This window comes from Hypomesus nipponensis, chromosome 13 (assembly GCF_054491055.1).
Source record: "Hypomesus nipponensis isolate SF chromosome 13, ASM5449105v1, whole genome shotgun sequence".
Classification (NCBI taxonomy): domain Eukaryota; kingdom Metazoa; phylum Chordata; class Actinopteri; order Osmeriformes; family Osmeridae; genus Hypomesus; species Hypomesus nipponensis.
In genome coordinates this window covers 13,147,908-13,162,753 of record NC_140373.1, presented here as the reverse complement: position 1 = coordinate 13,162,753, position 14,846 = coordinate 13,147,908, and the positions used below count along the sequence as shown (strand labels likewise).

Genomic DNA, 14,846 nt, shown 5'->3' with positions numbered 1-14,846 from the left:
CATATTATCGGGAAGCGGGTTTTAAATAAATGATGAGTGTTATGTTAGACCCGTAGGTCTGACCACACCTGGTCAGTAGAGAATAGAAATTAGATAAAAGGAAGCTGTGTAACATAGCACTCCATACCAGAATCTATAGGAATCTATGTTAAGTAGGCTATAGGACCTAGCTTTGGTGCTAGGTAAAGATGCAGCATAAAGTTTAGCTACTATTGCAAATGTAAGCATGTTTAGAAGTTGGTTTAGAATGCAGTTAGAAGTTGGTTTAGTCTTTAGAAGATTGGTTTAGAGTGCATATAACAGCTTAAAATAATTGGCTAATAATAGTTGTATACTTTTGTGTACTTTTGCAATTTACTCAATTTAAAGGTTTATTTAATTTACTTCCTGGCTAAATAGCCAAACTAAGTGAACATATCCAGTGTAAAATGCCATTAATAGCTTGTGCACCTCACTCAAGACAAGGCGTGTGGGGATTCCGTGTGTGAGGGCGTCATCTACTGGTCCTGGTATGTAACTACAGATACAATCAGGTCCTAATTATGAAAAAGATGCAGTGTTATCAGACCTGACACATGCTGAACTAATAATTTCTCTGTTGATCTTGGCTGGTTTAGATTCTTTAACTATTTCTTCATTTGGATGCGGTAGTGGATGTTTTCAGGGAATTGACTATTGAACGCACCTACATCCCATTATTAGTAGTCACTACTCTCACTAGTCCCTCACAATGCACTTTTCCAGCCAGACAGACAGAGTGAGTTGTTGTGACTGAGTGTGTAACAGAGAAAAATGCTTTTGTGTAATTTAGAGGGGAAATTCTTGCTTTTTACCGATTGAGTCACTGTTCAAAAGTTGCTGTAAGTTCAAAATACTAGAAATGTAAGTTGCCAGGGAAGTCTGAAAAGTTGTTGAATCCAGAAACAAAATGGTTAAGTTGGCATCACTTTACAGATTGCAGAATAGATTGCAATGGGGAAATCATATTCTGTATTGGCAGGCAATATATATATATATTGTACAGTGGAGGGTGCAAAAAAAAAAATTGTGTGTGTTTACAAGTTTTTATAGTGTCACTTTTTATAGAATTGAATCTATACAGTACAAGATAAGCACAAATTATATTTTATTAGTTTGTTACTTGGTTGTCACTTTAATTTTATTTTAAGCTACAGATACAGAAATCATTGTGCATTTAAACTGCTAAAAAGTTACATTTAAGGTTTGAAAATACACAAAAATGCAAAACCCATAAAAAACAAAGGTCATTGTCAACATGGTTCATTTCCATATAGCACAGAATATTACAAAATGATGTCCCAAATAAGTAATAATAATAATAACAGAAAACAACTGTATTATCCAGCAAGTATTACAAGCTACCAAAACAAACAGCACAATTAGGCTATTAAGTTGAATTCATAATTTTAAAAGAATCATAAATGCAGATAACAAACGATGCTAAATCATTATCAACACGGTTTATTCAATTAATGAAACAGCATTAAAATATTTTTTTTAAACTGTAAAACTGTGTACTGAACTGTACCACCTAACACAAGCGTACATTGTCCAGCGTTACACAGATTTTCAATGGACCAAAGAGGATCACATTAAATAAATAAACTCCAAACTTCAAATTACTACTCTGAGAATGAAATGGCATTCTATAAAATTATTGAGGAGTTGTTGAGAAGGATTCAGTTTGGGATTGAAACAATCATTTGATGGGAGGTTTTTTGGTGACAAGAAAGGTTTGGGCTGAAGCAGACTAATTGTAAATCGGAACGCTGCGAGGAGACACCTGAGAGAAAGCGGAGAGCATGGTGACACCCGTGGAGGTGGGGGACAAAGAGCTACAAGTATCAGGATGAGGACTCAACCCTGCCCCACATAGGCAGTTCGCGTCATGGAAGAGCTTTCGCACGTCATTCCTGAAGCGCACCCCAACCAACGCATAGAGAATCGGATTAAGGCAGCAGCGGGTATATGCCAGAGTACGTGTGATGTATTCCCACAACAGGGTGCTATCATTTTGTTCACAGGTTGACGAAGGCCCTGCCATCTTCAGAGAGAGTATCACTGTATAGGGCAGCTGGAACAGCAGAAAGACTATCACAAGTGCCATCATAAGTTTTAGGGTACGCTGGCGCTGCCAACCTCTCATTCGCCCCTCTGCACGCCCCTCACACAGGATCCAGCCTATCAGGGAGTAGCACACCACCATAATTAGGAAGGGCAGGCAGAAGCCGGCTATTTGAGCTCCTTGAATGGCCGTTTTAACCTTCCAGCTCTCCAGCTCTTTCCATATCTTCAGCCCGCAGTGTGCCTCCCCCTCCAACCCTTCCTGCACCTGTGAAAAAATGATCTCAGGCAGGCTCAGGACTATGGCAGCCAGCCACACAGCCAGAGAGGCTAGCTTCCCAATAATTAGCATGCGCTCACGTAGCCTTAGCGCCTCGTGGGCCCGTCCTACCACCAAGTAACGGTCAATGCTGATGCAGGCGAGAAGTAGTAGGCCACTGTAGGTATTGATAGCATAGATAGCCTGAGTAGCCTTGCAGAAGGCAACGCCAAACACCCATCCCTGCAGAGTGTCCCCTGCCTGGAGAGGTAAAGTGAACAGGAGGAGGAGGTCCGCCAGGGCTAGGTTGAAGAGGAAGACATCTGTCATGGAGCGTAATCGCAGGCGACGGTAGAATGCAAAGGTGGCAATCACCAAGGAGTTCCCCACTATACCCACAAGAAACACCAGAATGGACACACATGACTGGAACACTTTGATGGTGAGTTGCTGGTCCCTGGCCTCACACAGCTCCTTCAGATCATTATAAGTGGAGGTGACGTTATAATCAGAGGTGTACAAATCAAAGTCGGTGACATTGTCACTGTTGACATAGTCATAGTCATCTGTTTCAGACATTCCTGTTGAAAAATGACACGTTAGTAAATTACATTACTCTAATATTGAATGCTGTACATCCCATTCAAGATTACATGACAAGACTACATTTTACAACATAAAAATGTACTAGCCAGAGATGTATCTTTTTTTTTTGCCCTAAGATTACATTGGAATGTAAGCTTAATACAATTTAAACATTTACCATGTAGGCTAGTCTATTTACCACTTGATTACTAGACAGGAAAAAAAGGAAATCTCAACATGTCAATGGGGAAATATACTCTGTGAGTTTGGAGTGGTTTGAGTGAGCAGGTTTAATATTTTAGTCATAACCAACGAAGTTGCGTGCCACTACAGCAGGCCGTTGGTAAGAGGGAAGTCGTGGGATAACTACAGCTCTAGAAATCGCTCAGCGTCGCGTGCCAAGAGGCTTTATCAATTCCTGCCTCCACTACATGTTCATTTAATCTCTCATACTCGTTCGATATTGCCGACATTGTGTTCTTGCTTTTGAATAGGGATCATAACTTTGTGCTTTTATGGTTTTATTTATGGTTAATTACTGTTTAGGTATTACTTTGATTTAAGCAAAATAGCATGGAGGATTAATCAGAAAGGTAAGAAGAAAGAGAGCAACTGATGCTACATTTAAACAAGTAGGCTATAGATCTTCGTCAAACTGTTGTATATTTGATTTAATTTTCATTTGATGTATTTTGTTTACTTGTTTTTTTGGGGGTGGGGGGAATCATGTTGCTGCAAATGATCACAATCTACCACTGTTAACACATTTTGGACGGTGTAATTGCACCAAGAGCAATGTCCAAGGCATGCTGTGTTGCCAAATAAAATTTGAGGTAGTGCTTTTATTGTAAATTAACACTTTAAATAACATAAGAACATTATATTGGGGCTGTATCACTAGATATATTATTGTTTTCATTATCTGAATTAAATGAAACAGGTCAGCCTATATGAAAGTAAAAAAAACTGTTACTGAAAAGACCAAGCCTCAAATACCTTTATTAGTCAAAAAGTTTATGAGAGTGATTGGATGTCAGCCACAAAGCGAAATGAACTTGTAGGTACAAGTCAAACTCTTAATATTATAACCTTTGTGTTCGTAAAGAAAGAAAAAAAATTGTCAAAATTTCTGAAATGGCAAAGAGGAAACAATTTATGCCAATCAATTAAAACATGCACTGAGCAGCCTGCTAGGAGGTTTTGATATAATCATAGGTTTCACCTGTGCTTCTTTACCCTTTTTGGTTGATATTTAAACTCCTATTGACTACCCTTATTCTTTGCCGTCCGATCGCTCCTGAATGTGGTCTGATTCAGGGCCGGCCCAAGGCATAAGCAAACTAAGCAGCTGCTTAGGGCCCCCGTGGCTACCAGAGGGCCCACAAGAGCACATTAAATTACAGTTTAATGTCATTTGTTTATTTTTATAAAAAGTGACTCAGAGTGGCCCCAAATCAATTCTGCTTAAGGCCCCATACAGGCTTGGGCCAGCCCTGGTCTGATTACACAGTGTATAATAATGACAAATTATACAATTCATAAAAAAGAAATCCAAATATTTTAAGAATGTAGAATTCATGTAGAAAAAAATTATATAGAGTATAAAATACAAATGGCGTTAACCAGCATTTTGTCCTTTTCAAGATCTGATGTGCATGCACACAATAAAATATGGTGGTTACAAATGCATTTCAACATTTAAACATCCTGAATAATGGTTTTAAATGTATATTTCTTGAAAAATTATTATAAAAAAAATATTTATTATTTTGGAAATTGAATTCCTTCCGATTAAGTTCTGCTTGCACACTATTTAAGACCAGTGACTACCTGTTCAACTACTTTAATATTTTGTTTTGTTCCGTGAAGCAGGATTAACTTAATTTTATGTAGCATCTTACCTGCTTGTTAGAGTGACAAGTTTCACCTCTTCTGTTGCTGTTATTGTGGAGGACAGACAACGCCTCTGTGTTACACCAGCCTCACCTCCAGCCTATCATACAAGTTGATCACTGCTGATCTCATGTCCTTTAGATGTTTTTCCCTTGCCCCACAAGCCTCTGAGTCTCTGCTTGGTAAACCAGAATACAGGCCACTCAGAAAAATAGATAGAGCTTTGCACATGAACTACTAAATGATTTAATCTACAGGAAGCACACTCTTAAGTACTGTTATTGTTGAATTTAAATACTAGATGAAAATCTACTAAATATGCTTTGCAATATGATTTTTTATTTGACATGCTAAGATTAAATTAATTCATTTTTTTAAGTTCTGGGTTCATTCTTAGGTCATTTACCCTTGGTGCAGTACTTGTGGTGCAAGTTGTAGTAAACATTAGGTTTTTGGAGGCGTGTCTCTCTTGTTTCCCACCATGCACATTTGGGTTACTTGGGTGTTACCTGGTATGATCAAGAGTTTGCACCCTTCTGACCTTTCTATGTCCCTAATTACGGTGGCCCTGAAGTGCAAATCACACCCCCTAATATGAGTACATCCCCCAAATGAAAACGCTCCCCCCGAATATGAGTCAACTCCCCCCAAATCGGATGACTTGTTCACCTCCCCCCAATACAAAAACACGCTCCCCCAATTTCTTAACCTACTAGCATCCAATCAGCGCTAAAGTGTAGTAGCTACCCTTTCCGTTCAGAGTAAATGTAATGTCGTTTTCCATTTGGGGGAGCGTGTTTTTTTTTTTTATTGGGGGGAGGTGAACAAGTCATCCGATTTGGGGGGAGTTGACTCGTATTCGGGGGGAGTGTTTTCATTTGGGGGATGTACTCATATTAGGGGGTGTGATTGGCACTTCAGGGCCACCGTACCTAATAGCAACTTAAGGGGTGGCAAGTTGGTCAAATTGTCCTGCTGCAGGTTATGATAATCAGCTAAATGGGACGAAGTTCATGGGTGTGAGTTTGTTTTTGTTTGGTTCCACCCCGGTAAAAAGCAGGCTTGGCTCCAGAATAAATTGGATGGGGGGACATCTGGTTTCCACCAAGGATCATTTTGTACATAGCTCTCTTATAGAAACATATAGCAAAAATAAAGGAGAGTGTGTGTGTGTGTGTGTGTGGGGGGGGGGGGGGTCTGCTTCAAGCCCATTGGCCCACGTTCGATAAGGTGGCATTATAACGCCGCACGGATACGCACACACTCACTCCCGGTTGTTGTATTATTGTGCTGCTGCCACCCTCCACCATCCTATATCCCCGTGTTGTCTGTGTACTGTCCATCAGGGGGGATTATTTCTCTATTTGCTCCCTGCCTCATATTCTATGTATGTTGCCCTCTAATGCTCGAGGCAGGAAGTGCTTCCCCTAACTTTCATCCACTATATGTGAGTGTCTTGACTGAAGTAAAATAATAGACGTACCTTTCATATCTAGAAGTTGATTATAATATTTGATTAGGTTGGTCTGGAACACATTTATACCTTACAACACAATAGGGCAGACAGGTTCATCCAATAATGCAACATTAGCTGTCCTAAATTCAACTCTGCACTGAGCAAGACCGAAACCTACCCTCAATGTAGGCAGTTAGTTTGTCTGGTTTGTCTAACCACAGAAACGTAATAGCTGAGGCATGAGAATATGTACTTGAACAGTTTGACACGTTTGGAAACAAGGCGCGTCGAGAGGAGCCAGCTGAGGTGGCTCGGGCATCTGATTAGGATGCCTCCTGGACGCCTCCCTGGTGAGGTGTAAAAATTGTTGATAAGCATTTAGAAAACCATTTAAATGGCCTTTGTCAAGTGGTTATTTACTGATTGAGTCTTTCAGATGGTACTGTATGTTGTAAATGTTTCCACACTAACTATAATTCAGCACAATTGATGTAATTTTCTGCCTACAAATGACCTAATTGAAAGTAGGTAAGTGCAAGACATACGTTCAATTCATTGTCAAGAACTTTGGAGCTGTGTCATCTTATACCTCAGGGGCTTTATTTAACCAGGAAGTCCCATTGAGACGCAAAATCTCTTTTACAAGGGAGACCTGGTCAAGACAACAGCAGCAATAATGTCAATACATCACATAAAACACAAAGAAACCTAAAGTAATCTATGTGGTAATAAAAGTGCACAACAATATACAGAACATTTATTTGATTAGCACCAAGAGGTGAGTAAGCCATTTGGCATTCGTGATGAAATGCAGAGAAGCATGGTAGACACTATCTAGCTTCTTTAACAGAGCAGCATGCATGTCACCATAATCAGTTACAGACAATAAAGTAGCTTGAACAAGTTTCTTTCAAGGTTCAAAAGAAAAGTATTGTTTTTTTGCAAAGAAAAAAACTTGTTTTAGTTTAAGCTACATTTTAAGCTTTTCAATTTGCACTTCATAAGATAGCTTTTTATCAAACCATAACTAAAAGATCCTTTTAAAATGAGACCTTTCCTATGGCTGCTTCCTTTCAGGTACAAATATATACATGGTCCAGGCGCTGTGAGCGAGCCCTTGTGAACATCATGAATTTCTTTTTCTTTGTATTTAAAACTAGTTTAGGATCAAGAAGTGAGGTTTATAAACAATTAAAAGCAACCTGTAGGCCTTCGATCACTTGTGTAGGAGGGGACACGTGAGTAGGCTATAGGACAGATTTTCAGCTTAAATCAAGGCATAATTAAGTTCATGTTCATAATGCCATGTATTGTTCCCGGTAAGCAAATTAATCATACTTAAAACATTGTGTTTGATCAATATACCAGCTGAAAAACTACTTTTTTGTAAGAGTAAGCTTTTTGAGTTATGACAACAGCTCGTTGTCGTTTTGGGTCATAGATATTTGTAACTGTAATAACACACAACCTTATGTGAAAAACGTGCTTTGCTTTTCTGGGCTTTGTCCAGTCAGTCAATTTGAGCCACGGACCTATTAGAACCAGGCAGAACATCGGCAGGAAAATTCAACGAATGTGTTGAGAAAATAAGTCATAAAATGTATTTAATTAAGTTACCTGAAGTTAAATTGAGTTTTTTATTAATAAATCGCAGATTTAAAGTTTGGGTTTGACATGATAATGTTGGATTCATATTTGTGTGTTGTCAGTTCTTGAAATAACAATTACAAACAGAAGTCTAACAATATATATGTATTTATTTGTGTCTCTCAACAAAATGTATATTTAAGTCATGGCTAGAAGTCCTATGAATTAGTTTTGGAGTGAATTAGGAGTGGATGATGGAAAAAAGATTTGTATAAAGTCTCACCTTCTTCCCAATGTCTTCTCGAGATTGTTCAAACGTTGAAATCTCAGTTGAGATCGCAGCTCTTTTGTTTAGCTTTCTATGTTAGTTCTAATATTAAGACATAGGCTATTTCCCTTTTTACTGTCACACGGTATTCTCGTGGGTCCCACACTGTTATGCACACCCACGCAGGCTTTTTTACTTTGCATAAAATGTTAGTTTAGTTTTTCATCCTCCTGAAGGATGGAACTCTTCTCAGGGATCATTCCGGGGTGTGCAGAGTGAAGCTCAGGGCCTTCTGGTGTCTCAAGGACCAATTTTCGTTGTTGTTTATGTTAAAGAAAAAAATTAAAGCTTTTATCATTTGTGGTGTGATTTGGTGTAAATATAAGCCAAGGAGGTATTTGTCTTCACATCGAGTAGATGTCACGTCTGTGTCTACTTTATATCTTAAAGCATAGTTACTTTACAAGATATATAAAAATATAATTTTGATGCTATTCAAGAAGTTTAAGACAAAAATATCTTGAGCAAAAATACTTTTCAGTTGTTGTTTCAGTGGTTATATATGCTAATGAATCATATAAAAATTTGAATTCATGTACATTTATAAAGATTATAAATCGTATTTAAGTTGACGTTTTGTTCATATTTTTCCTTCTGCCTTTTTAAGCTAAACATTATGAAGGGGTATCTTTACGGTGATGACCCCAGAATTGCTATTCATGGTCTTGTTCACATGGATGACATATTGTCCCTTCTAAGGGTATTTACATTTAGTCATTTAGCAGCCAGTCTTATTCAGAGCGACTTATTGTAAGTACAGGGACCCCCGAGGCAAGTAGGGTGAAGTGCCTTGCCTCGGGACACAACGTAATTTCGCCCGGGAATTGAACCAGCAACCTTCTGATTACTAGCCCGATTCCCTAACCGCTCAGCCATCTGACTCCCCTTGAGGGAGGGCTTCCTCAAAGCCCTTTGCAGCAATGCTCATTTGAAAAGCTTTTCTCTTGTTAATGCATTTCACAAAAAAATTATGAAATGTATGTTGTTAATAGTGATAAACCGCTGTCTTTTACATATTCTGTTTTATGTGCAATTTAGAAAGTTTGAATGGTAAAAGGATATTGTGTCTGCCCTTTGACATCCCTCAGTCACTCTTACTACCCCAACACTAGATGTTGCTGTTTCTTTAGAGGATCCTGAATGTTAGTGGAGTTCAAGTTTTCTTTTTGACTGTTATAAACTGCCTTGATGTTACTTACCATATAAGTTATGGAGGTTTGCTGGCATTCTAATTAATTAATGATGAATCAAGTATGATCACAATCAGAGGTATTAATATTGTTGGATTGGAATTGTCTTCAGTGGCAATCTGACAACATGATCATTCTTTGATTTACATTAATAGTTGGTTGGGTAAAGCCGAGGTAAAAAAATGTGTCACAACTGTGCATGTGGTAAATGGGAGTGTCTGTGAACCTGGGTTATTGGTGTTGCATGGTAACAGTTCATGGTGAGAGAACCTTTTGACCTTTCTACGTCCCTTGGAGAAATGTTAAGACACTTAAACCCCCTCTGTGAAACAATATAACACATTAAATACTTACATAGGCATTCATTTAAAAACACAGAATAAGAATATGATATTCGGTGGCCATGCAAGTCATTTCAGAGCACAATGTCTTACAACATTTACCAGCAGTCCCTGGATACCAAATGAGTGCTGAGTTTCCTGTCTACCCAGACAGATGTGAAGATAGTCTCTACTGAAAGGCCCTGACATCCTGACCATTTAGGGCTATGGGGAATAGAAAGTGTGGACTTGCCTAAACTTTTTTTTTTTTCTAAACATGAACACATTAATATCCATCAGAACGCATACACTTTATATACTATATTTATACTTGATCTTATGAATGCGTTAAAGGGTTCCAAGTAGTGGGGAGTGTGTATGGATGAAAATACGCAAATTCAGTCTTGTTTTTACTCTTTATTGTGTAATGTTTATTATTAGGGGCTTTGACTACCAATCTAGACCGCGGCAGTACAATCCCATAAACCTACAGCAATTGTATCTATTTATTTGACTGCTGAGGAATTGGCTTATAAAATATCAGTTCTTATTCTTTCATGTCAGTCTAACTTTCTGTTTACATAGTTGGGCATGTTGTCATTAGAACAATTGGGAGGGAAATACCTCAAGAGCCGAAGGAAGGAAACTTGCTCTTGCAGCGTGGACCTCTTAATGGGTCCAAAACACCGGCACTCTGAAACACTCAGTCACAGGCATTGACCGTATACAGTAGGTACAATATTCATGATTCATGTGACTTGACTATTTGTGCCTCTACACACACACACACACACGCACACACACACACACACACACGTACGCCTGTGAACCAACATGCATTTTCACATCAAATAAGGTATATCTATGGTATCTATGGATATCACATTTTGCATTAAACACAGACAATGAATGTACTTTACATATGTTCTTGTCTCTTTGTGTACATTGTATGACTGAATATATAACCCTGGAACCTAAATGGATGTTTAAGTACTGTATTGCATTATTTTAACAATTAAACAAAGTTTTATACTTTTCCTGCATCTGTATAATGTTATTGAACTGGTCCTCATGAATCTTTCCCTATGGCGCTTGTGTTGTATATACTTATATACAGTAAGATGGGAGGAGTTACCATACCACTGTGTTTTCATTGCCAGCATACTGTTCTGTATAGGTAATTGGTTAGCTTAAATAAATACAGCTTTAAAACCCAAATTTCTTTACTTCTTCTTTGTGTGTTTTAAATCTGAGTAAAATGTGTGTATGATCACCTCTCAAACTGTCATTTTTAAAAGATAAATTTCTGTACAATGAATAACATTCTGTATCCCCCCCCCCACACACACCACCACCACACACAAACATGCACACACACATATTGGGATTTCTCTTTCAACGGTGACAGGAAAAGCAGGGTTGCGCTTGCTCAATGCACTTCCCTCTCAGTACATAAGGAGACCTACTAGCACATATAACAAGCATTGATAACTGGCAACTTTTAGTTTATTGCGTCTTAGACTTTCTTCAAAATGATCCTCTTCCTACTTTTCCCAGCTCTGGTTCTAGGTACGTGTATACGTTTATTTGCTGTTCTTTTTTGAAATTGTAATTTTGTGTTGAATTTATGGAGCGTTGAAAGTTCCCCCTTTAAGAGGGATGTGCATGTATTGATTGCTCACTGTGAAAATGTTACAGAAATGCTCTGGAAGATGGAAATCAGAGATTAGGATTTTCCCAAACATTTTCTAACACTACTAATACTAACTAAATCTATTTTATCTTCTAGGTGAAATGGAACTGCCAACCAATATATCAACAAATGTTACAACAGAAGAAGATGGTAAGACCTAATTTGTTGTTTTCTATTGTTATTGTTCTATTGTAAAAATTGCAACTGCATTTTTTTTTCTTTCAGAGAGCTTTCAGTATGAGCAGGAGCACCATGACTTTTCCCAGTGCGACGAGGCGCTCTTGGAGAAAGCGGCTGATGAGTATTGTTCCTCGCAATTTGACGAGATTATGATGACCATGGACAAAGAAACGTGGTGTGACTGGGGACAGGTTATCAGGTGAGCACCTGTATTTGCACTCAACGCTTCAGACTGGAAATCCAATTTCTTCTTAGGGAAAATGTTACTGCCGCTTTTGTGTGTTGCGCCTGTCAGGTTATCATTTTATATTTTTCATGAATATAGGTCCGAATATATGTTAATATAGGTCCGTTTGATTAATTGTGTGAAGCTGCATAGAGACAGTCCATGTTACCATGTTATTTACAACAACACCGTCTATGCGTGCTTATCCTCCACACCCAGTGTTATTTGACTCATAATATGACAGCAGACTGTCATACCAGTAATGTTTTCTTTCACCATTTTACTGCCACCTCTGTGGATATGCCACCAAAGGAGCCAATCTACAAATGTTTCTGAGTTATCTATTTTTAACTTCTTACCAGAATTCATTATTAATCCTATTAGGATCATGTATATCTGACAGCTACTGTATGTTTAATCCAGCGAGAAAAATTTAACAAATTCACTTCTTGCTTTTAGTACAGTTTTACAGTATATCAACACATGTTGACCCTTACAGTGGTAAGACCACATCCTGTTGACAGAAAATACACCTTTGCATAGTTCGTTGAACTAATAAAGGTGGACCAAAAGTTGACTGATTTAAGTAATCAGCCATAAAGAATGTACATAGAGGATTTACATAATTTTTTATCCAATTAAAAAAAACAAAACAATGACAACCTATCTCACTTCACTTTGTTATAAGCGAATGTTAGGAAAAATAACTGACTAACTGTAAAAAAAATAAAATAACATTGAATAAATAATGAACTGATTCACCCTGAAGTCTACCACTCCTGAATATCCACAATTCCCAATGTCTTCTTTGATTGATTTCCAGACCATACAACAGCCTGAGTGTATGTTTGGAGACGGTGGCTTTTTATGTTGGCTGCCGTTACCCAAACAATGGAATCCAAGAATTGTTCTTCAAGACCCACTCCCAGTACTTCTATAATTGTTATACTGAGGAAGAGCTTACCCTGGAGGCACCAAAAGGAGTCGTACTTACTCTGACCCTCGCTCCCATCAGTCTCATGATAGTCGTGGTTTTTCTTCTGGCGTGCAAGAAAAAAAAGGACTGAGCTAGAATGTGATTCAGGTGCTAATGTTGATTGGATGTTATTGTATTTTCATGATACAATGCTCTTTTGTATTGTGGGAGGTACAATTATAATCATCTATCAGTATGCATGTTGACATTTCTGCAAAAATAAGCCAACTGCTTATTTTGCGTTTCTATTCATACTGTGTATTTGTAGGGTCAACATCCTAAGGTTTTGTAATAAATTGCTTAAATCTTCATCAGTCATATGTTTTGCATTGAAGTGTATTGTCTTCTGTGTAGTCAAATTGCTGTGCATTCACATTTGAAACCCTTGACAACAGGGTTCCAGGGTGTTCCATCAACGTCGCTAACGCAAGTCGCGCTAACACGAATAAGTCTCACTTGGGCAAACGTCAACTTAGACTTAAGCCTGAAGCCGTTCCACTAACGTTCCGTTCCACTAACAGGCAACACTAATTCAAGTAAGTGTGACTTGGCGAAATAAGTCTCGCTTTCCCTTAATGGACGTTGATGGAACACCCCCCAGGTGTCCAGGCGTCGCTAGTGAGTTCCAAATATTTCCAACAGTCCCCACACGAAATGGTAGCTTGCTATCTTAGAAAGCTGCAGGGCAAAGTTACCTCGCATTAAACTCATAGCAATGCTACTAATATGCTAGCGCAATTGTTAGCCTTCAAATTAATACATTTTAAAACCATAGCCTACTAAAGCAAACATCCCACAAGGGCGTCAGGGAGCCGCTATTGAAATGCGGGAGACTCCCGTACCTTCCGGGAGACTTGGGATGTCTGCTAAAGCATTTGTTACATCGTTTTTGTCTGTTGGAAAAATATTCTATAGGAATATTCAAATCACATGTGTGGGACCCACATTCGAACAATCACATATTTATGACGCTACTCATTAACGGGTTAATCTGCTGTGCCCCAGTAAAAAAATTATGTTCCAAGTTTGAGTTTTAACAATTTACCTTATCAGTCAGTGTATTCATTTAGGTTGATAATACTGGAAAAAGAAACGGTATCGTAATCAACGCTTGTAAAATCAGCTTGTAAAGTCTGCACCAGGCCCATGCAATACTTTCATAGCACCACTCTCAAACAAGTACATAACGCAGATAAAATATGATTCATTTGGCTATTTTAAAGCTGCTCAGACAATTCAAGAAACTTTTCTGCTTCAGCATTCAGTAATACTATATAAGTGGCGGCCTCTCTCGGTGAGTTTTCTGCTTGCCCTGGTCAACAACAGACCGAGAAGAATCTGAATAAAAGGTGCCTTTAACGCACAATTAACGTTAACAGTATGACACTTTTAAATGTTTTCTTAAAGTTTATGTATCTAACCTTTATGCAGATGGCACTCCACTGAGAGAAGTTCCTCTTTAAAGGGAGCTAGTCACAACAATAGAACACAATTGTATGAAACCTCTGTGACAAAATTGAACAAAAGAAATTAAAAAAAGAATAACAAATGTGAATAAAAATAATTACTGTCTTCAGTGACTATCCTTCTGAAATTACTCACACGGATCACAAAAAGCTGCAGTGGGGGTATTTCATTTTTATCAATTGCTAAGATACTTGAAACTGAGATCCACTGTCCATCATAACCAAAAAAGCATTTTTTTTTATTTGTTTTTATCAGTGGTCATTATTTTTCATGTGCACTGCAAACATAACACATTCAACAACAAAAATGTGCTCTCAACTTATACAAAGTTCTCCACTAACTGTGAACCTCTTCATGAATGTGAGCACAACATATTTGCACAAATGTTCAATCAGTCCTGATTCCAGATGAACAGGTAAACCTTGTGATGTGCCATGCAAGGACTTTTCCTTACTGCATTCAGAGGGAAAATATTCAATGGGATACAAAAATGTGCATTTAAATGTGTGGCCTGATTGTCAAGAATAGAGTGAACGTACTGTAGTGTACTTTTTACAACACTGAATCAGGAGGCTGAGCGGTTAGGGAATTAGGATAGTAA

General features: G+C 38.2%; 2 protein-coding genes across 3 annotated transcripts; one reads left to right on the top strand and one right to left on the bottom strand.

Moving 5' to 3' along the window:
• Positions 1-1,262: 1,262 nt before the first annotated feature.
• ccr10 (chemokine (C-C motif) receptor 10) lies at positions 1,263-2,923 on the bottom strand. Its single transcript, XM_084670525.1, has one exon. The coding sequence runs from the start codon at positions 2,921-2,923 to the stop codon at positions 1,772-1,774; it is 1,152 nt and encodes a 383-aa protein (XP_084526651.1). The 3' UTR covers positions 1,263-1,771.
• LOC146260316 (receptor activity-modifying protein 1) lies at positions 2,654-13,080 on the top strand. 2 transcript variants are annotated; one of them, XM_084671115.1, is made up of 4 exons: positions 2,654-2,786; positions 11,493-11,546; positions 11,622-11,775; positions 12,626-13,080. In XM_084671115.1, the coding sequence occupies exons 2-4, from the start codon at positions 11,498-11,500 to the stop codon at positions 12,867-12,869; spliced, it is 447 nt and encodes a 148-aa protein (XP_084527241.1). In that variant the 5' UTR covers positions 2,654-2,786; positions 11,493-11,497; the 3' UTR covers positions 12,870-13,080. The 2 variants fall into 2 exon arrangements, with proteins under 2 accessions (XP_084527241.1, XP_084527240.1); XM_084671114.1 differs by lacking the exon at positions 2,654-2,786 and adding an exon at positions 11,129-11,272.
• Positions 13,081-14,846: the final 1,766 nt, after the last annotated feature.

Bases quoted from the DNA above. Each gene is read 5' to 3' on its own strand.
- ccr10 (XM_084670525.1), bottom strand. From the start codon at position 2,923: ATGTCTGAAACAGATGACTATGACTATGTCAACAGTGACAATGTCACC.
- LOC146260316 (XM_084671114.1), top strand. From the start codon at position 11,236: ATGATCCTCTTCCTACTTTTCCCAGCTCTGGTTCTAG. The intron at 11,273-11,492 runs GTACGTGTATAC...TTTATCTTCTAG, and splicing joins TTTCCCAGCTCTGGTTCTAG to GTGAAATGGAACTGCCAACC. The intron at 11,776-12,625 runs GTGAGCACCTGT...ATTGATTTCCAG, and splicing joins GACTGGGGACAGGTTATCAG to ACCATACAACAGCCTGAGTG.